At 42.4% G+C, this 23,802-nt stretch overlaps 1 protein-coding gene across 1 annotated transcript in view; it reads right to left on the bottom strand.

Annotated features, from left to right (window-relative positions):
* Nucleotides 1–2,847: 2,847 nt before the first annotated feature.
* The window catches only part of LOC115077731 (vomeronasal type-2 receptor 26-like), a 26,037-nt gene continuing 5,082 nt past the window's right edge, over nt 2,848–23,802 (bottom strand). The window contains exons 3-5 of the mRNA XM_029580018.1: nt 22,263–22,386; nt 19,281–20,161; nt 2,848–2,910 (exon numbers count right to left, since the gene is read on the bottom strand). Coding sequence (XP_029435878.1) covers nt 2,848–2,910; nt 19,281–20,161; nt 22,263–22,386 — 1,068 coding nt within the window. The remainder of the gene's footprint in view (nt 2,911–19,280; nt 20,162–22,262; nt 22,387–23,802) is intronic.

Here is a 23,802-nt window from a genome sequence, read left to right as displayed (position 1 = left end):
TCGCGATTGTTGATCCTAAATAAAAATTTAAACCCCTCACCCTCCTTAATCCCCCCCCCCAAGACTTACCAAAACTCCCTGGTGGTCCAGCGGGGAGTCAGGAGGCCATTTCTGAACTCCTTTGCGAGGAGCACGTGACGTCGGCGTCACGTCGGAGTGACGCGGCGTCACGTGATTCCCCGCGCGTTCGCTCCGGAACCCTCGTTCGACCCAAAAGGAACTTTTGGCCAGCTTGGGGGTGTCAGGAGGCCCCCCCAAGCTGGCCAAAAGTTCCTTTTGGGTCGAACGAGGGTCCCGGAGCGAACGCGCGGGGAATCACGTGACGCCGCGTCACTCCGACGTGACGGCGACGTCATGTGCGCCTCGCAAAGGAGTTCAGAAATGGCCTCCTGACTCCCCGCTGGACCACCAGGGAGTTTTGGTAAGTCTTGGGGGGGGGGGGATTAAGGAGGGTGAGGGGTTTAAATTTTTATTTCCACATATGGACATAGACTCAACTTATGGAATTCTCCATATGTCCATATTGACTGCAAATGCCCCCCCCTTTCGACTTGTGGACTTATGAACATAAACTTTTGGTCTGCACATCCCTAGTAATTATGTTTACTTTCTGTATCTACCTGAACTGTCATTATGTTTGAGTCAGAAGATTCTTCAGTAAAATTTATTTTTGGAGTACAACTCGAGTCTAGAGAATGGTTTGTTTATGTGGAGTGTTCTGAGCCTGGTACTGGTCCTGCAGATTATCCTGCCCCAGAGATTTAATTCCCCTGCTCGGGAGAGTAACCCTAATGCTCCCTGAGACTGGGCAGTGACCCCAGGTGTACAGGGGGTTACATTTAACTTTGCATACACCCATCATTCATTTCAGGAGTCTATGAATGAATCAGAAATGGTCTCATTTATTGCATTTTACCCATTTGTTTCAAACAAATACACATATCTATCCTTAAATACATATATTGCTTGAATTACTTTAAGAAGAGCTTCTAGTTAATTTATATATGAGGCCAATATTCAAAGCTGGCCATTCAAGTAACTTAACTAATATATATATATATCCACCCTTAGTTGTACAAGTTATTACCAGCTGGGTTTAAACATGCAGGAAAGCAGGTCTAACGTAGCCACATAAGCCACAAATTATATGGCTAACTTTTTAGCCTCATAAGCAGCGGCTGCTGAATGTAGGTACGTATCCAGCAAGTGCCACATAGTGACATAAGCAATACTTATGTGGCTAATTAGTGCTGAATGCTTTTTGAATATTGCCCTCTATAATACTAAATGTCTCTTACACTACTTTCAAAGAGTTTCTAGAAATGCTACTAATGAGCATCATGCTAGGTTTCATCTGATAAAGCATAATTAAATACTTTTTGCACTCTCATTCCTATTATTAATGTATTCCTAATTACTGTAGAAATTGAAATAAGCAATTCATTTTGGAACATTCACCCAGTCCTCATTTTAGATAAACCCAGCTTTCTATTAATATCAAGCTTGGGGCGGTGGTGGTCATGTGTTGGCTTAGACCTGAGCAGGATTATGGAGCCTGATCACCAGAGGACGTCTCACAAAAGTGGGAACTTTGGGAATAATAATTGAGTTAAAAAAGAAGCACAATGTGAAAGTGAAATATAGATTTTATGTTCAAATTATTATGAAAAAAAGCCTAACAATAGAAACTATCCTGGCAAGGCAAGAAAAAGGAATTTTGTTTCTCATCTACAAGCAAATAGAAATACACATCAGGTCTTAAGAGGTTACAAAAGCCCCTGGACACTTTCATAGAAACAGATATAGAAATATGCATCAGGTTTTAAGAGATTACAAAAGCCCCTGGACACTTTCATAGAAACAGATATAGAAATACACATCAGGTCTTTAGAGATTAGAAAAGCACCTGGACACTTTCATAGAAACAGATATAGAAATACACATCAGGTCTTAAGAGGTTACAAAAGCACCTGGACACTTTCATAGAAACAGATATAGAAATATGCATCAGGTTTTAAGAGATTACAAAAGCCCCTGGACACTTTCATAGAAACAGATATAGAAATACACATCAGGTCTTTAGAGATTAGAAAAGCACCTGGACACTTTCATAGAAACAGATATAGAAATACACATCAGGTCTTAAGAGGTTACAAAAGCACCTGGACACTTTCATAGAAACAGATATAGAAATATACATCAGGTCTTAAGAGGTTATAAAAGCACCTGGACACTTTCATAGAAAGGACAATTTACTTGAGGAAGTTTGTTCTACAAAAGTATGAGGAGCCATCAAAAAAAATGAAGTCCCCTCCCCAATGAGCTTATACTACAATGGTGCTTTGTGCACTGACTGCAAAGACAGGGGAACCGGTGCCTGTTGTGAGGTGATTTTGCAAGGTGCTGTGGACTGGTTTGTAAGGGACTCCACCAAAGATTGCTGTGATGAGAGAAGAGATTGGCAGCAGTTTGAATGAGGGGACAGCTTACAGAAAGTTTCCTTAATAAATCACAGAAGCAATCTTCCAGCTAGACAAGGTCAGTCTGTCAGCAGGGTGACAGATCAGTGAGACTAGATTTCCCTAAATAAAGGTCATAGAGTCTGTGCTGAAAGGCCCCTTTCCTTTCTGCCTCCAAACTAAACAGTAGTGCATTGTGGACCAGTCAGAACCAGCTCCTTGCAGGAGTGAATTCCTGGTATGAAGTCAGGAGTTTGGCACAAGGAAAGGCAGTGACAGAGCAGAGCAGGGTCAGAGTTTATGATGGGTGTGGAGAGCTGAATTGAGTGAGGGTTCAGACCCATAGACAGGAGGTTAGATGAGTTCGCTCCATGGGAAAAAAAACCTTTTACAGTGGTTTCCCCACATCCAGATCCTGCTGCTCTGATCCAGACAGCAGGTAGGACTGAGCCTGAAGGGGAGAGAGAGCACAGATAAAGGAAGTAAAGTGACTGCTGAGGACTGGAGGGAATGGGAGAGGGGGAAATGCTCAGATACCTATTGGAGCCCAGTAGTCAGTGCTTACATTTCTATTTGCAGCCCCTCCTGCCTGATAGCCTGTGGCAGAGAGAGAGGGAGTTGTTCTGACTCCAGTGGGTCCTGCCAATCCTGAGGGTTGTTCCAGGCATAACAAGGGTGTCCCTAGGATGGTGGAGAGTGGGCACAGAGGCTCTCTAGCCCCAGTTAATCACAGGCCCTCAATCCTATAGGTCTGCATTGTACTGTATAATAGGATTTCTTATGCTACAAAACTATTTAGATTCAACAGTCACAAATATAGTTCACATGAAAAGAAGTATTTGCCTTTATTTCCAGTCATTCAGGCAGGAGACAATCAGAATACATTTCTGGTAAAACCAATGTTGCCTTTGCCAGCCACTCATTGGCTCCCTGCACATTTCCACATACAGTTCAAGTTCCCTTTACTCACCTACAAGAGCCTTCACTCTGCTGCTCCTCACTCCCTCTCCTCTCTTACCTCTCCCTGCACCCCTCCTCATGAACTCTGCTCATGGGGCAAGTCTCTCTCTTATCTGGGTCCTCCTCCTCCTCCTCCACTGCCCCCTCTCAGCTCTGTGCTTTCCACCTTTCTTCACCAAATACTTCCTGAGTTTGAGTCTTGCTACCTCTCTGTCCTCATTCATATTCAGTCTGACAAACACGGTTAGATCTTAACCTCTGATTAACCTGTTTGCAGTCTTAATGACTGTAACCATTTTTCTTAATACATGAAACCCCCAAAGTCTCTTTTGCTCTGTAGGATTGTCCTGATTAGAGTGTAAGCTCTTCTGAGCAGGGACTGTCTCTTATATATTTTTGTGCAGCAGTGCATGTGTTGAGTAGTGATGTAGAAGTAAGTAATAGTAGTAATATAAAATAAATACAATTCCCAGTGAAACAGGTTTTCTGGTTATCCACAGTGAGGATAATAATCTAAAGGTTTCTCCTGCTCCTTTGGAGGTTACCTGGAGAAATCTTGTAGCTGCAGCACAACCACTGACTGCCTACATTTTGTCAGTGCTAATTACTGCAGTTTAGCTGGATGAAAAGGGACAGCACTAGAAGAGTTCCCAGGGCAGTTTAAATTTAGATGTGCAGATCAGATATTCACCACTGGCTGGCTAAAGTCACCTGGGTAATTCTGGTCAGTCAATCAGCAGGCCTCAAATTACCTGGATAACTTTATCTGGATATATTCAGCCACACTTTTATCTGGCTATATGGACCTTAATGAATATGCATGAGACATGTTTGCATAATATGTAGGTTAAGATACTATATTTTCCTGCATAGAGAGATCATGCATGACACATCAAACTAGAAGACTCTGTAATACTTACAGACCACATAGATCTTCAAAATTACGTTCTCCGAGTGAGCCACGCTCCTCAGATTTTGCTAAAGATAACTGCAAAATCCCACCCAGTATCAGGTCTCCATTCTGTGAGTAGTTTAAAATGTCCCAGCTGTTTTTACCAGTGTTCAGTTTGCAGCCAGATCTGGGTTGTGACTTTTCTGTTGTACACTCCAGAGATGTTAATAAAAGCAGCATGACTTCCAGAATCATCAGGCCCTGTTAATCACTTGTATTACTCACTGCCCAGATCCTTCCTGACTGCTGGACTATCACATCTACTATACCCTGTGCAAAGTGCTCAACTCAGGGAGAATATCCCTTAGAATTTATATTTTAGAGTGAATTATGAAGCAAGAGAAGCAGAATCTGTTCCTGACAAATGTTACTTTACAATCACTCCTATTGCCCCTTCCTTTTATATTGCAAGTATTTCAGGGTATTTTCTCTAGAGCTCATCGTAGAATTAGAATATTTTCTATTAAAGACTACAACAATTATTCTCAGAAGAGCAGTAACATTTTAACTACTGGGTTAAGAAAGAATTAGTTACATCATCCCTTCTGCAAACCTTCAGAGAAAATAAAAGGTGATAAACATGTTTGTGGAATCTATGGGCCTATCTGTGAAATTATTATACAGGATTAAAGTTTGAAGAATATTATCATTTATTCCAAGAACTTTTACATGTTTTGATGTGTGTATGTGCGTTTCAGACAGAGAAGAGCCACTGAAAGAAATAACAATCATAGCAATTGTTATCTGCAATCAACTTCTGTATTATTTGACTTTATTTATTCTCTGTTCTATGATCTTACTGCTCAAATATACTTGCTATTAAATATTTGGGCTGTGCCTTCATTTTAAACAAAATTGGAAATGACAACAAAATTTCCTATATTGTTTCATTAAATTTTGAAAAATAAAAAGGAAATTCAATAAAATTCCAAGGGTTTTCTTTTTTCATTTTGAAAAAAAAAAGTGAGCCATCTGTCCTGGACACAGGCCCAAGGCTGAGACCCAAAGCAAGAATCATGGTTACACCCAGGAACGATGCTGAGGTCTCACCAAGGCATAGGAAAGGCATAACAAAGGGGCTACAGCCTACACCCGGTTGCAAAATTGGAGTTTTGGCCTAGGCCCTGGCCCAACACTGGGGTCACTGTGTAGGTCAAGGCCAGGCCCAACACTGCAGCCTAGGCTGAGATCAGGGCTTAAACCCTGGCCCAGAACCCCCACACACAAAATGTTTAGGTGCTGGGAATGTCCCCACTTGCTGCATCAGGGAGTTCAGGAGATGAGGCCAGAGATGTCCGATGGCCAAGTCTAGATGCCAAGCCCTGATGCCAGGTTCTCAGACACGACACAGACCCAGTGCCCAACCTGGGCACTGGAATAGTTAAAACCCCAAAACTAGGTGTATTGGTCTCCCAATCTCACCATTAAAGCCCTTAGTTATCTTCTTTAGCTAATGTTAGAGAGTTCTGGAAGTGTGGGGAGGTGCCATTCACTACACTCCCTTCATTTTATGGTGCTGGGATGGCCGTCTCCCTAGGTAGGATTTATAAGCTGCTCTCTACTGAGATACTGGAGGCAGTGCCTTTCAATTGTGAGTTAGAGGGTAGTATAGAAAAGTTTAATTTGCATTGGATTTTCAGGCCTACTTAGAGAATCCAGGAAAAACCCTGCTGGAGGAGCCTCAGTAAGGTGATAAGCTGCATTCCAGTTTCATTCACTGGCTGGTTAGGTTTACCTTTCGGTTAATTTTCACAATTAGTATTAGGCCTTGTGAGACCCCGTGTTGCCTGGATTTAGGACACAGGGAACCCTATTCCTGGGGTGCCCAGGATAAGGAAGATCTGAACCTCTGTATCCTCTAGGGGTGTGCATTCATTTCGACGTATTGACAATCAGCAACGTATATGTCCCTATTCGTTGTATTTGTGGGGAAGCGAAACGTATCGCGACTCCCCACAAATACAACATATCACTAACGAATAAACCCCCACCATCCTGACCCCCCAAGACTTACCAAAGGTCCCTGGTGGTCCAGCAGGGGGTCCTGGAGCCATCTCCTGCACTTGGGCTGTTAACTGCCTGTATTCAAAATGGCGCCGATAGCCCCTGTGACATAGTAAGGGCAAAGGATATCAGTGCCATTTTGAATACCAGCAGCCGACAGCCCGAGTGCAGGAGATTGCTCCAGGACCCCCGCTGGACCACCAGGGACTTTTGGTAAGTCTTGGGGGGGTCAGGAGGGTGGGGGTTTGTAGTTAATTAAATGCAAAGGTTTGGGTGGGGTTTTTTTTGGGAAACATACATACGTAACTAATGAATGGATTGGGGTTCCCCGAGAATAGATGCAACGGATTTAGGTCCCCATGAATACGAATACCGAATGCGACAAATCCTTCCCTGCTGCACATACTTAGTATCCTCAGTGAAGAAGGATTAATGGTAGAACTGAGGCAATGAGACTCCAGGTTTTCCTTGCATTTGTGGGCAAGGAACTGAATTCCTCTGCCTGCTTATCCCCAAGTACCGCTGGAGGGTCATGACTCCGCTGAGCTCCTCTACCCTGCCTCGTTCCAAGCACCATTGCAGGGTCATGACTCCTCTGTGTTCCCCTGCCTGCTTAGTCCCAAACTCCACCATTGGGTTGTAACTCAGGTAAGTTCCTCAGCCTGCCATATTCCAAGCACCACTGCAGGGTTATGACTCCACTGACTTCCTCTGCCTGCTTCACTTCAACAACTGTTTGGAATGAAGCAGGCAGGGGAAGTCAGTAAAGGCATTCTGCATTCCTTAGTGATGGTGTATGCCACATACCACTGGAGAATAACTAAATTGAGATCCTTTCCCTCTTTTTCTCCAAAGTCCACCACTGAGGCTTTATCTAATGTATCCTGCATAAGCCTATCTTACTCCAAACCATACCACTGTGAGCTGACACTTCCTGGATCAGAATTCCATGCTCCAAGCATAACCACAGTGGCCTGATACTTCCTGCTGTGGCAAGCCATGCTCCACCACATCCACTGAGGCCTAATGTATCCTGAATAAGAATTTCTTGCTCTAACTATAACCACAGAGGCCTAACACTTCCATCTGTGGCATGCTATGCTCCACCACATCCACTGAGGCCTAACATATCCTGCATAAGCCTGTCTTGCTCCATGCATAACCAACCACTGTGGCTTTACACTCCCATCTGCAAGATGCCATGCTCCAATAACCATATCAAAACTATCTTAGAGAAGCTCAGGACTCTTAATATTTTCCAATAAGCTTTGCAGTCAATAAGAATACTACATTTTATATTAGGGCTGTGCAATAGTATCAGATGAATTTGTCCTGGGTTCGGGGAACCTGAAAACCAAACCAAATGTTCCCAAAATTTCAGGAAAATTTGGTTTTCAGGTTAGTGCGCACTGACGGGAGTTAGTGAGCGCTAACGTTACAATGTTAGTGTGTAGTAACTGAAGTCAGCTCCCAGTAACAGGGAGTTAGCATGCACTAACCTCAAATTCGGGTCCTCCAAATTTGAAAGGCTCCGAACCACGGGCATAAGTATTTTGCAGATGCTCCATGAACCTGACACTAATAACACCACAGTTCTGGAGGTGTTATGTCTAAACTACTTTCTGAGTTGCTCTGCTCCTACCATTCTAAGTTTTAAAAAATTATTAACCCACATCACTTCTGCTGGCACTGCTGTTAGCCATTTTTGCCACATTACGGTGCCTGCTCAATATGCTTTTCTGGGCACGTGCAAGAAGTGGCAAATGCCTTTGGGGGTTAATGGCTGCCTTTCTCACTGTATTGCTCTGCTCCTACCAGTCTAGTTCCTAAGAGATAGCAGTGCCACTGCTGCTGCTGCCAATGCAACCGGTCTTGGTAACTTAGAGTGCTTCTTTCACTGCTCCAGCTGCATTAAAAGTTCTTGCCAAATCCCCTTTCCCTACATACCTGCTCATTTTTTCATCTTACCCTAGCCATACATTGCATGCAAACTTTCAGAAGCACTCCTCAGGCTTTTCATACCATTCTTCTTCTATGGTATCCACCTTCTTGCTGGCTCTTTCTCTTGCCATGGCTCTCCATTGTTCTACACACTCGCTGCACCGCTCCATGAATTGTAACTGATCTCATACATTGCGTGCAAACATTCAGAAGCACTCCTCAGGCTTTTCATACCATTCTTCTTCTATGGTATCCACCTTCTTGCTAGCTCTTTCTCTTGCCATGGCTCTCCATTGTGCTACACACTCGCTGCACCGCTCCATGAATTGTAAACTGATCTCATGGCCCATTCACAGTCCCACTGTACTGCACACACAAGTACCTGTGATGTGCATAGCTTGGCTTACTCCATGAGATGAACATATGTTACTGGACAGATGGATAAGCCTAAAATGAATCTCTCTCAGTCTTACTGACCACATTTATATTAAATGGCCAAAGCTATAGGGCTTCCCAAAATTATTTAAAATTAAGAGATTTCAAGGTGTTAAGAACAGAGAATTTACTATGAAAAAAAAATTAATGCAAAGAAATAGTTTTTAAAGATTTTTTTTATTTTCCTTTTAACTAAGCTGATAGTATTCAATCAAATCAATTGCAAAATTGAATCTGTCAATGTGAATTTAAACACAAGTAAAATTTGCAGAAATAGTATAATAAATTCTTAATAAAACAATGAATATTCATCAAATCCTCTCTATGCCTTTCAAGGTAAATACCAGGATTAAAGTCTCAAATAGGTTCCTTCACAGACATTTATCTGATAATTTAATAATTGTTTACTTGTTTTTTTTTTTTTTTAATTTATTTATATATTTTCATGTTACATATATACTTATAATTTGAATACATCATTGTATTGTAATATTTACTTCCGTTGGGAAGTAAATATTACAATACAATACAATACAATGATATCAACAAATCAAACAATATTTAAATTTTATTCCTAATATTGTTGGGAGGAAAAACATTTCTAAATATCTTCATCAGTGATATTTAGAAAAAACCCAACAAACCAAGCATAATTGGCATTATCAAAAGAAGAATTCTATAGGCAAAATTATTCCTAGGTAATCAGCAACCTTACTCTGGCCTATTTATTTATCCCTGTGTCAGGGTTTCAACGGGAGACGAGGTTACGGGTGTACGTGAGTCAACAAATTGGTTCAATTGTTCTATTTGAGTAAAAACAAAAGATTCAGCTCCTCTTTTTAATAAACAACGGCAAGGATACTTTAAAGTAAATGAAAATCCTAATGACATTATTCTTTGCCTTAATTCTAAGAATTGCCGTCTTTTAGTACGTGTAATTAACGATAGGTCAGGGAAAATCTTAACATTTTGTCCTAAATATAGTATGGGAAATTCTGAAAGTAAATTTTCATAAGAGTACTTATATCAGCTGTAGATATAAATGAAACTATTAACATTTCTCTCTCTAACACTTGAAGTGCTGAGTTTTCCAAAAAACTAGTTAAATTAGTTGGAACAGAGACTGCTAAACGAGAAGTTCTTTTGGCCAGCTTGGGGGGGGGCTCCTGACCCCCACAAGACTTGCCAAAAGTCCAGCGGGGGTCCAGAAGGACCTCCTGCAGTCGATCTCCTGCCGGCGCCATTTTCCATACGGAAAAACGATTCGCGGCAGGAGATCGCTCCCGGACCCCCGCTGGACCCCCAGGGACTTTTGGACAGCTTGGGGGGGGGGCCTCCCTGACCACCACAAGACTTGCCAAAAGTCCAGCGGGGGTCCGGAATGACCTCCTGCAGTCGAATCGTGTTGGTCTATGGCCGGCCGCCATTTTGCGCCGCCATTTTGCAAAATGGCGGCGCAAAATGGCGCCGGCTGAAGACAACACGATTCGATTTCAGTGAGGCCGTTCCGGACCCCTGCTGGACCCCCCAGGTAATTTAAGGCATTTGGGGGGGGGGGTTCGGGAGGGTGGGGGATTTAATTTAAAGGGTCGGGGTGGGTTTTAGGGTGTTTTAGTGTGCCGGCTCACGATTTTAATGATTTTCACGATACTTTAAACACACAAACAGCAACGATACGATTCCCTCCCCCTCCCAGCCGAAATCGATCGTTAGATGATCGAGGACACGATTCACATCTCTATTGGCTAGGCATTTGTTTGGATGTGTGTTTTGGCCATGCTAATCTCCTTATTGCATCAGGTGTTTTGCTAGTTTATCCAAACCACGTGTGAACCTGTGCACTAGGCTAAGCATAATTTATTGCATCAGCCACACTATTTTCAGCCTCCTAGGCTGTCAATGATATTAGGGCTTGGCAAGTGGAGGCTACCCAGGAAGTAAGGTGAATAGCTAGAGAAGCAAGGATGAGATCAATGGTGGAGACCAAAGGCTAGACAGGAACCAGGAGCACTAGAAACTAAATAAAAAGCAGAGGGCTCTAGGACAGGATTACTGACAGAAACACTGGAAAGAAGAATGCTAGACAGGAACATTTAATTATTATTTCTAAGTTATTATTTTTAATGTTATTATGACTATTCTGTTTAATATTATTTTATTTAGTTTAAATGATTGTGGTATTAAGGTATGTAATTGCATTTTATTTTATTTTATGATCGATGGCTATGTAATTGTATGCTATTATTTATTTTAATTCTGAATCATTTTTTAAATTATGATGAAAATCACTTAATCAAAATAAATATTACCACTACCATTATTACACAGGAACATTGGAAACAAGGTCAGGATCTGCAGTCGGAGAAAGGGAGTACTTCCACAAGGCAGATGCCAAGATTGATCCAGCACTTTGTGCCTTCTGAGCATGCTTTATATGCTGGTGTCAGTTTAGGACACACCAAGTGCTGGTCCAATCAGACTGTTGCAGAGGTATACCTACCTTTACAGAGAATAGAGGATAAAATGTTAGGACACCAGAAAGCCAGCTGCCTCTTCAGTTCTAGAGTAGGTTCACAGCCTGAAACTCGCAGAGGAAGTAGCTTCAAATCCTACTGACCCTGATAGAATGCCCCCCTTTCCTGATGTGTGATCTCCAAACAACCCAGAAATCTCAGGGTTCCCAGACCCTGAGAGGTACCATTGGGTCTTCTCCAGAGTTGGGGCCAGATTTTGCTGGATTGGAATCAGGGCTTGGCCTGGAGTGGTCTAGAGTAATTACAGTCTTGGGGGCAACTGGAGTAAGAATTGGAACTATGTAGCTGACTGATGCTGTATTCACCTGTGCAGAAATAGCCACTAAATATGTTCTGACAACTGGCACTGGACTCACCAGTGCCAGAGCTGTAGCTGAATCTATTGGAAGAGCTGGAGCTGGAGTTGTGGATATGAGAACTGGAGCTCAAACTGTAAAGAGAGCCAGAGCTGGATTCTTGGACACAGGAACAGGAGCTGAAACTGTACAGGCAACAAGTATTGACTTTGCCAGTGCAGAGGCAGGCACTGGAGGTGTAGAGACAGTTAGTGCTGCCTTAACCAGTGCAAGGACAGGAACTGAAGATTGAAGATACATCCGATATGTACTTCATTGGTGCAAAAGCAGTCACTGGAGCTGTCAAGATTGCTAGGTGCTTACCTTACCAGTAGGGATAAGAACTAGAGTTGAAGCAGCTCAGAAGGAGTTCATTTGTTGCAAGAGGAGGCACTGGAGCTGTAAGACAGCTGACTTTACCAGTGCACAATGGCATGGAAATGCTGAGAGTGGATGTGGCATCTTTGAATTTGCTAGCATGGCCTGAAGTGGAATACTTACTAGGGCAGTTGAACATGATCTAGAATGAATCGAAGGAGCTGACTTAGCCTGGAGTGGTTTCACTTTTGCAAAAGCTGGAGCTCTGAAAACAACCAGTGCTAGACAGCTGAAGCCAGAGTGGCCTCCACAGCTAGCATTGGATTAGTTGCAAAATGGCAAGGCAGGAACATTGAGTCCTATGTAGTAAGGCAGGTAGCAATGCAGGAATACTGGAACTAGACAGGGAAGCAGGAGTGGCCTGGATGACTCATGCAGAATTGGCTGGAGCCAGAATGGCCTGGACAGCTGGCTCCTGATTGGGTAGAGCCAAGCACTGTATTGGAGTGGCCTGGAAATAAGTCTTGGGCACTGAAGGTGCAGCATGAAATTGAGTCTTGGGCACCATGGAGGCAGCCTGGTATGGAACCCTGGAATGCTATGTATGCAGCCTGGAGTGGATCCTTGAGTGCTGTGGGTGCAGCCTGGAATCAAGTCATTGGTGCAGACTTAGGTGGTTAGGACCATCTAAAATGGAAGTTTTTAGATTTGCACATGTGGCCTGGAATGCATTCTTTTGGCGTATTGATGCAGCCTGGATGGGAATCTCCTCAGTTGCTGGAGCAGCTAAGGTGTGGAGCCTCAGAATCCTATTTCTTGAGCTGAAAGCCCATTCTATTAAGATTACTGACAGCAGGGATCCATGCATGATGATGGTTCTGTGTTCCTCATCCCTTACATAATCGAAGATCATAACATAAAGGCCTAGTCAAGCAGTCAAATTACTTGCGAGGTTCCACACATATTTTGTCCTGAAACAGAGCCATGAACACTGGAAAGAAACCCACAATACTTTTTTTTAATGGTTCTTCTATTTCAAAAATAATAATATGAATCTCAATAAAATATTAATGGTGTAGAACAACTTTTCCCTGAAAGATAGGGGACTGGTCCAGATATTCTGAGAAATGTATGTTAAGTACAAATCTCCTCCTTCAAATCTTGCATCTGGTTTGCTCTGGTCAAAAATGTGAGGATATCAGGGCTCAGCAATCATAACTACCCTCAGTCTAGATATTTATTTATTTTATTTAAATCTTTTCTATATCGACATTCAAGGGAATATCACATCGGTTTACACTGAACTGGGGTAACCATTAACTTAGGAAATTAGAAATTACATATAAACATAAAGGAGCTGAACTTGGAGAAAGGGCTAGAGTAACAGAGTCAGGTATCGGAAAGGTATGTAACAGAAAGCTAACAACTGATTAAGATATAGGACAGTATATGACAATTATTTACAATAAATACCTTTAAATAAATAAAAAAATAAAATGTACAATATGTATTCGTAGAGCAGTTACTTGAATGAGATTAGAGATTAGAGATCGCTCCAGGACCCCCACTGGACACCAGGGACTTTTGGCAAGTCTTGGGGGGACTCCTGACCTTGGGGGACTCCGACTTTTGGGGGACTCCTGACTTTTGGCAAGTCTTGGGGGGGGACTCCTGACCTCCCCAAGTCTTGGGGGGGACTCCTGACCTCCCCAAGACTTGCCAAAAGTCCCTGGTGGTCCAGCAGGGGTCCTGGAGACACATCCTGCCACTCATGCCACAGCTGCCAGTATTCAAAATGGTGCCGATAGCCTTTTGCCCTAACTATGTCACAGGGGCTACCGGTGCCATTGGTCGGCCCCTGTCACATGGTAGGAGCACAACATGGCACCATCCATCCATCCATTGGTCCTACATTGTGACAGGGGCTGACCAATGTCACCGGTAGCCCCTGTGAAATAGTAAGGGCAAAGGTTATCGACGCCATTTTGAATACCTGCAGCCGACGGCCCAAGTGCAGGAGATCGCTCCAGGACGCCCGCTGGACCACCAGGGACTTTTGGCAAGTCTTGGGGGGGTCAGGAGGGTGGGTTATTCGTTAGTGATACTTTGTATTCGTGGGGGTTCACCATATGTTTCATGACCCCCACAAATACAACAAATATGGCATATACATTGTGGATTGCCAATATGTTGCAAACGAATGCACATCTCTACCCTGCACTTCCAACCCCTTTCCCCTCCAGCCTGTCTGTCTACCCCTATGCTGAGGAACTCCTTCCCCCACCCCTACCTGACTAACCCCTTCCCCTCCCCCACCCTCTTATTACTTCCCTCCTGCCTGTCTCTCACACTACCCCTGTCTCTACTCCTACTCCTCCTACTCCTTCCCCTACCACTATGCCCCTCTTCCTCCCTCGCCCTCTCCCTCCTCCTCCCTCTACTCTCCTCACCCCTCTCCTCACCTGTCTTACCACTCCTCTCATGCTCCATCCTACACACTACTCCTCCACTCCACAATACTCCTCAACAATACTCTTCCACTCCTCACCTCCTCCATACCACTCCTCCATGCCTTGCCTCCTCCACAGCACTCCTCCACTCCTCGCCTCCACCACACCACTCCTCCACACCTCACCTCCTCCACCCCACATCTCCCCTCCTCACCTCCTACTCCATGCCTCACCACCTCCTCCACGCCTCACCTTCTCCTCCACACCACTCCTCCTCCTCCACGCCTCACCTCCTCCTCCACATCACTCCTTCATATCTCACTTCCTCTTCCACACCACTCCTCACACCAAAACGTGTACACAGTATTCAAGGTGTGATCTCACCATGGAGTGATACAGAGGTATTATGACATTTTCCGTTTTATTCTCCATTCCCTTTCTAATAATTCCCAACATTCTGTTTGCTTTTTTGACTGCCACAGCACACTGAACCGACAATTTCAATGTTTTATCCACTATGACACCTAGATCTTTCTTGGGTGGTAGCTCCTAATATGGAACCTAACATTGAGTAACTATAGCATGGTTATTTTTCCCTATATGCATCACCTTGCACTTAACCACACTAAATTTCATCTGCCATTTGGATGCCCAATTTTCCAGTCTCACAAGGTCTTCCTGCAATTTATCACAATCTACCTGTGATTTAACTACTCTGAATAATATTGTATCATCTGCAAAATTGATTACCTCACTCGTCGTATTTCTTTCCAGTTCATTTATAAATATATTGAAAAGTGAGGGTCCCAATACAGATCCCTGAGGCACTCCACTGCCCATTCCCTTCCACTGAGAAAATTGTCCATTTAATCCTACTCTCTGTTTCCTGTCTTTTAGCCGGTTTGTAATCCACAAAAGGACATCGCCACCTATCCCATGACTTTTTACTTTTCCTAGAAGCCTCTCAGGAGGAACTTTGTCAAACGCCTTCTGAAAATCCAAGTATACTACATCTACTGGTTCACCTTTATCCACATGTTTATTAACTCCTTCAAAAAAGTGAAGCAGATTTGTGAGGCAAGATTTGCCCTGGGTAAAGCCATGCTGACTTTGTTCCATTAAACCATGTCTTTCTATATGTTCTGTGATTTTGATGTTTAGAACACTTTCCACTATTTTTCCTGGCACTGAAGTCAGGCTAACCGGTCTGTAGTTTCCCGGATCGCCCCTGGAGCCCTTTTTAAATATTGGGGTTTGTTCCATTAAACCATGTCTTTCTATATGTTCTATGATTTTCATATTTAGAACACTAAATGGTGAGTAAGTATTAAAATAATAAGAACTAGGTGAGTCAGTAGAATTTTAAGGGTCAGGGTTAAAAGAGTAAAAGAAAAGCTAAATAATAGATGGGGGCGGGGGAGTGGTTTAAGAAATCTGATCCATTAACAGGGTGAGCATAGAAAATATAATAAGTATTTCTCTTGTTCTGTTTTATTTATTGTTTTATGAGTGCTTCTTTACCATGCTTATTCCATGTAGGTTGGACTTCTTTTTAATGCTATTTTCAAATACATTTCAAGAAAATACTTGAAAATGCAATCATATGAAACACAAAAAACATATAAGGAAAAAAAAATATATAAAACGAATTATAGTTTCACCTTTTACAAGTTCTCTATATAGAGATTCCAATATCACATACCAAAACTGAATGACAATCTGGGACATCTGCATCCTAACCAGGCATTAGGAGAAGAACATGGAATAGAAGAGAATTTATTACTCAGAAAGATAATTGTGATGGTAGAAAGAATGTATAAGAAATATTAAAATACTTAATAATACACTTGCAATGAAATGTTAGAATAAATAAAGCCCCCAGCTCCAAAAACTTTAGGCCTCAATAATAAAAATTGCTTCCTTCTCTTCTGTGTTAATCATGCAAGGTCTGAATAGGCACAGACTTTCAAATTCAGGAAAAGTTCTGAGCAGTGGCGAAAAACAATCTAAGGATCCAATCTTTATCAGAATCCAAAAGAAAAGAAACAATCAATGATGCTGGTTTAACCAAAATCCTTCTGAGAGGTTTCCAAAACAGCTGTTAAATCTAATGGGGAATTTTTAACAGGTGAATAGAGCCTGCACACCATTTGTACCGACAGTGCCCTTCTTAAAGAAGGAATGTAGTAGGCTCTCGAAATAAATGGAAATGTTTGTTCCGGAATTTTCAAAATATCGGTCAATTATTGTTTCCCACATTTCTTTAGGAGCCACAGATGGGTCTTTAGGGAAATTAATGAAACACAGGTTCCCCGCTCTCACTACGTTTTACAAATGTTCTAATCTAGATGTAAACAATTTATTTTCTTTCAAATAGTTTATATTTGGTTGGATAAGTGCAAGGGAATGCATATTAGGAAAAATAACCCATGCTGTATTTACACGATGTAGGATGCATATTAGGAGCTACCACCCAAGAACAAGATCTAGGTGTCATAGTGGATAACACATTGAAATCGTCGGTGCAGTGTGCTGCGGCAGTCAAAAAAGCAAACAGAATGTTGGGAATTATTAGAAAGGGAATGGTTAATAAAACGGAAAATGTCATAATGTCTCTGTATCACTCCATGGTGACACCGCACCTTGAATACTGTGTACAATTCTGGTCGCCGCATCTCAAAAAAGATATAGTTGCGATGGAGAAGGTACAGAGAAGGGCGACCAAAATGATTTATTTATTTATTTATTTATTTCCGATTTTTATATACCGGCATTCGAGACAGCAGTCACATCATGCTGGTTCACATAGAACATGGGTGCATAGTAAACATAGTAAACATAACTATAACGATGGTGCTGAAAAGGCAGTTACATATAACAGGGTGATAAGAACTTGGATGAGAAGGAAGAGAAAGGACAGGTTATTAATTCACACAGGTAAACGATAGAGGATATGGTTAAACAAGGTGTAGTTGATAAAGGGGATGATAAAGGGGATGGAACAGCTTCCCTATGAGGAAAGGCTGAAGAGGTTAGGGCTGTTCAGCTTGGAGAAGAGACGGCTGAGGGGGGATATGATAGAGGCATTTAAAATCATGAGTGGTCTAGAACTGGTAAATATGAATTTGTTATTTACTCTTTCGGATAATAGAAGGACTAGGGGACACTCCATGAAGTTAGCATGTGGCACATTTAAAACTAATCGAAGAAAGTTCTTTTTCATTCCATGCACAATTAAACTCTGGAATTTGTTGCCATGGGATGTGATTAGTGCAATTAGTGTAGCTGTGTTTAAAAAAGAATTGGATACGTTCTTGGAGAAGTCCATACCTGCTAATAATTAAGTTGGCTTAGAAAATAGCCACTGCTATTACTAGCAACAATAACATGGGATAGGCTTAGTTTTTGGGAACTTGCCAGGTTCTTATGGCTGGATTGGCCACTGTTGGAAACAGGATACTGGGCTTGATGGACCCTTGGTCTGACCTAGTATGGCTTGTTCTTATGTTCTTATTATCTGCCAATACCATGCCCATTCCCTGCCCCTTTTGTTATGTATTTGATTTCTATGTCTACCAGGAGATACGCACATACTCACATGCTTTTTAAATCCACGTGGTATGAACCGCCCGAGACACACACATATTTCCTAGCTTTTGAGCACATAGGGCATTTAAAATGACTTTTAAGTTGATCACAAATCATATTATAGCAGCTTGATCTTAAGTGCCTCCACCATAATTGTGGAGATTTTTATTTTTTCCCTCTAATTTGCTCTACAAAAAGTAGACACATTTATGGTTGCACAATGCTACCAAATTTACATGTAAAATCACATGGAGAATGTCACACTTCAGACAGACACTCAGTGGGCATTACCAAATTCATTACATACAGCAAACTTAATGTATTCTTTCTGCATATAAAGTCATGATGTAGGCAAAACATGTCAGATTGACTAATCACAGTCTCACTTTTGCATTTTATTTCAACAACTTATGTCTTAGGTCACTATTAGTCAACAGGTCAGGATGTCCTAAGTTTTAATTATAATTATCTGCAATTATCTATATGCACAGCACATTTTGTTACTGATAAGAAAGGATAATGCATATTTCTGATTAGGAAACCTTGACTTCTAGTCTTCTTAACCTTTATCTCATCCATGGAGCCAAAAAGTCTGACAATACAACCTTAAGCATCAGTTACATTTCCTTTATTCTTATTATGATCTAAAGATTGTTAGTGTGTACTTGCACAATCAAATATCTTTGGCCTATTCTAATCTTTAAATTGCATAAGCTTAAAGCTAAATTGGACAGAAAAATGCAATAAACCTTTTTAATTTCCTCAGAGCTTATCTTACAGAGGAGATTTCCTGCTGGGTGGTGGATGGAGAAGGCCTCAACTGAAGGTGATGACTCACCAGAAGGACGCTGAGCACCAGGTGGGTCATTGGTGGTTCCCACTGGGATGTGGTGGTGGGACACCCAGTCTATATACATAGGGGTGGAACTGATATTCATTGTTATGGCTCAGGTAAGATGTTTACACAATAAAGCCTGTGACTTTATTTACACAAGAAATGTTGTCTGAGTTTTCTTATGAGATTGCAAGGGAGTGGTGAGTGTGGATGGGCCAAGAGGTCTCGCTACCCATGCTATAAACCTTTTCACTCAATTGTTTTGAGTTTCAAAAACAAATAAAAAAGAATAGTGAAATTAATTCAATATCACACAATATTATTATTATTATTATTTTATTTGGGGTTTACCTCTCAGTGTTTTGTACGTTCATATAACCAATGCCTGAAAAATATTATGAACAGAGCTGGCATTCCCTTCTGGCAAAATACTCATTTAGAAGTTGTATTTTTTTTAATATTTCCTTACTAATTCTTTTGTGTTCATGTTAGGCTTTAGCAAAATAATGTAGCATTTGGGAATAAATATACAACCCAGAAGACCAGCACTGGAAGCCAGGATAGCAAATATCTCCACAGCCACCATGTATTTGCCTTTGGTGCTCAGGTACGCTGGGATAAAGGACACCCAAACACAGCAGAACACCAGCATGCTGAAGGAGATAAACTGGGCCTCATTGAATGTGTCAGGTAACTTCCTTACTAGGAATGAAACAACAAAACTTAACAATGCCAGAAATCCCATGTATCCAACCATAATATAGAAAGCAGTTACAGATCCCTCACTACACTTTAATATAATTTTCCCTGTTTCAGATTTTGTGTCCAACTCTGGGAATGGAGGAGACATGAGGAGCCACACAGTGCATATCAGGACTTCACCCACTGAACACAGAAGAACAAGATAGAGGGATATTCTGGTCTTTAACCATTTCTTAAACCTGCTGCCAGGTCTCGTAGCATTGAAGACCATAGCAACTGTGAGGGTTTTAGCCAATATAGAAGAAATAGAAACAGAAAATATAATCCCAAATGCAGGTTGTCGAAGCAGACAGGTCACCTTTAGAGGGCGACCAATGAATGACAAGGAGCAGAGGAAGGACATCATTAGGGAGATAAGCAGGATGAAGCTGAGATCACGATTATTTGCTTTCACTAGGGCAGTATCTTTATGTTTCTTAAAAATTCCCATCACTCCAGCAGTTACCATAGAAAAGAAAATAGCAACAGACGCTAAAGCCAGACCCAAAGGGTCCTCATAGGAAAGGAAGTCAATGGCTCTTGGGATGCATCGATTTCTCTTCTGATTTGACCACTGATCTTCTGGGCAGGGCTCACAGTTTTCCATATCTATCCAGAAAACAAAAATTTAAAAAATGTCACTGATAGATTAGGGTCATTAGCTCCAGAAGCTAACAGCACCCAAAAAGGCCCATAAATGGATATCAGAACTTTTGGGCTTTTTTTTTAATCAATGGTTTACTTAAGAAGGCATCTTGGGAGGACCTTAAAGGAGAAGAAACTGGTAACCAGTCTTTTATGAAATATGGACCTCTTCCACTTGGAGTCTTGAAGGTCAAGATTTTATATTTTGTGGGCAGACTACTGGTAGACAGTGTAGTTTACATAGAGATGGCATGATTGTCTTTTGCAACCTTCTAGCATTTGGGCTGTGAAATTCTGTATGAGCCAGAGCTGATGTAAAACCTTAGATGTAAATCCATTATATACTGTACAACAATGTATTAAAAGAATACCACTGACCTTGACAGCTGTCTAAGATTCACCCCTTCATCTGTTTCATATAGGGATGTGAATCATGTGATCGATTGTCTTAACGATCGATTTTGGCTGGGGGGGAGGGAAATCTGATCGTCATGTTTTTTATTTGTTAAAAATCATTAAAAATCGTAAATCGGGGGAGGGCGGGAAAACCGGCACACCAAAACAACCCTAAAACCCATCCCGACCCTTTAAAACAAATCCCCCACCCTCCCGAACCCCCCCCCAAATGTTTTAAATTACCTGGGGTCCAGTGGGGGGGGTCCCGTGCGATCTCCCGCGATCTCCCAATCTCGGGTCACGGCTGCGTTAATAGAAATGGCGCCGGTGGCCCTTTGCCCTTACCATATGACAGGGCAAAGGTAGCACCGGCGCCATTTTGGTTCCTGACACCTGACGTCATGAGAGCAGGAGATCGCTCCTGGACCCCCGCTGGACCCACAGGGACTTTTAGCCAGCTTGAGGGGGCCTCCTGACCCCCACAAGACTTGCCAAAAGTCCAGCGGGGGTCCGGGAGCGACCTTCTGCACTCGCGCCATATTGCCAATATTCAAAATGGCGCCGGCGCTACCTTTCTCCTCACTATGTCATACGACAAATCCCCCACCCTCCCGAACCCCCCCACAATATTTTAAATTACCTGGGGTCCAGTGGGGGGGGGGGTGTCCCGGCACGATCTCCCGTGATCTCCCGCTCTCGGGCCACGGCTGCGTTAATAGAAATGGTGCTGGTGGCCCTTTGCCCTTACTATATGACAGGGCAAAGGTAGCGCCGGTGCCATTTTGGTTCCTGACACCCGACGTCACGAGTGCAGGAGATCGCTCCTGGACCCCCGCTGGACCCCCCAGGGACTTTTGGCCAGCTTGGGGGGGCCTCCTGACCCCCACAAGACTTGCCAAAAGTCCAGCAAGGGTCCGGGAGCGACCTTCTGCACTCGCCACGTATTGCCAATATTCAAAATGGCGCCGGTACTACCTTTGCCCACACTATGTCGTACAACCGTACGACATAGTGCGCTACCGTACAACCATACGACATAGTGAGGGCAAAGGTAGCGCCGGTGCCATTTTGAATATTGGCAATACGGCGCGAGTGCAGAAGGTCGCTCCCGGACCCCCCTGGACTTTTGGCAAGTCTTGTGGGGGTCAGGAGGCCCCCCCCAAGCTGGAAAAAAGTCCCTGGGGGTCCAGCAGGGGTCCGGGAGCGATCTCCTGCACTCGTGACGTCGGGTGTCAGGAACCAAAATGGCGCCAGTGCTACCTTTGCCCTGTCATATGGTAAGGGCAAAGGGCCACCGGCGCCATTTCTATTAATGCAGCCGAGGCCCGAGAGCAGGAGATCACGGGAGATCACGCCAGGACCCCCCCACTGGACCCCAGGCAATTTAAAACATTTTGGGGTGGTTCGTGAGGGTGGAGGATTTGTTTTAAAGGGTCGGGGTGGGTTTTAGGGTTGTTTTGGTGTGCCGGTTTTCCCGCCCTCCCCCTCCCCCGATTTATGATTTTTTGACAATAAATGGCAAATTGTTATTGTATCACGGCTCTAACGATTTTTGACGATTTAAAATATATCTGACGATTGTTTTAAATCGTCAAAAAACACGATTCACATCCCTAGTTTCATATCATTCATACGGCTTGTCTCACCTACCATTCTTCATTTTACTCACCCATCATGTTGGTGATTTCTCCTTCAGGACATGGAACACAGTCATAGCAGCAGAGGGGTTTTCCTTTCTGAGGGGCTTTCCTATATCCAGGAGGGCAGCTCTCACTGCACACAGAACGAGGAATCTGGGGTGTGAAATGAGTCAAAAGAAAGGTAATCTAGTGGAAGCACTGAGAGGAGAGGATCACCTTGCTGGTGGCTGAAAAGAATCTGTAAGCGCTGCTTGGGGAAATTTTTAAAACATAAAAGTATTGGGGAGAAGTAAATTATTGGGGTCTATTATTCAGTGTGTTTGTGTATCTGTATTGAATAGGTAGTCAAAAAGGCAGGCAAAAAAAAGAAGTTTGTGTGTTTGTATTACTGAACCCTCCCACTATTCTCCCCTGGCTCATCCTTTAATTTATAGTCAGTTGACACTTTCCTACAAAAAAATGAATAAAAATTAATTAATCAGTCTTTTAACATAAATTCCCCGCACCTTATCAAGAGTTTAATCATTCCTTGGTAAGTCACTACCAGATATATAGTAAATATAGTAATAGATTTAAAGGACCCTCATTGTACACAGTCCTATTCCCATAGCAACCTAAAACTGGGTCATTTATCAAATCGCATTATGGCATTTTTGTATGCGTTAAGTACCTTTAATGTACGTGAAAATACCTTAATGCATGCGATAGCACCATAATGCATGGTGCAATGGAAATCTGAAAAATAGGAGGAGTTAGAGGTGGGCTGGGTTTGCAAACACTTTTGCATGTTGTGATGTTTTTGCTAGTGTGAAGCTCCTGGAAGACCAGCCTAGCTATCAGGGACTTTGGATGAGAGAGAGAGAGAGAGACTAGCCATAATATCCTCATACTAGATAGGTATTTTTATCTCTATAGGAGGCCCATCTAGTAACTCGAGGTGAGGTTTAGTAGGCATTAGTGTAGGGGTTAGGGGCCACTTTGACTTTCAGAGTGAGATGTACGAACAGAACAGTGGTCTCTTGTAAAGATTTGATGTCCTTCGGAGTGAGGAAACTCACCCAAAAATGAGATTTGTGCAAAGTTTTCTCAACCTACCTTGATGGACTCTCTACCTGGGTAACATCGGTTGAAAATAGGATGGGTTTGAAGGACATGTCGCTATGGGTTCCCCATTGGCCCCAGGTGTGGCAAATTTATATGTCACAAGATTCGAAGAAACCCAAGTTTATCAGTCCATAGTTTTTCAACATGTACAATTATAGACAAGATATATTGATAAATAAAACAGCAAAAAGCACCACTCTTGTCAAATATTTATAGAGGCTCCAAAACAATAATATATATTTCTTTTAAATAACGTAAATAGTAACAAGATAATATGTATATATATCTCTTGTTAAATATTTATAGAGTTACAAACAATAATATATACTTATTTCACAAAATTTTAACAGTGACAATATAGTATATTTATCTATATATCCCGTCAGAAAAATTCATGTATCTTAAACAATAATATATATTTTTTCACAAAACTTCAACAGTAACAATATAGTATATATTAGGGAT

This window comes from Rhinatrema bivittatum, chromosome 16, assembly GCF_901001135.1.
Source record: "Rhinatrema bivittatum chromosome 16, aRhiBiv1.1, whole genome shotgun sequence".
In the NCBI taxonomy this organism is placed as follows: domain Eukaryota; kingdom Metazoa; phylum Chordata; class Amphibia; order Gymnophiona; family Rhinatrematidae; genus Rhinatrema; species Rhinatrema bivittatum.
Note: the sequence above shows the minus strand (reverse complement) of the source record. Positions and strands in the feature narration are given on the sequence as shown.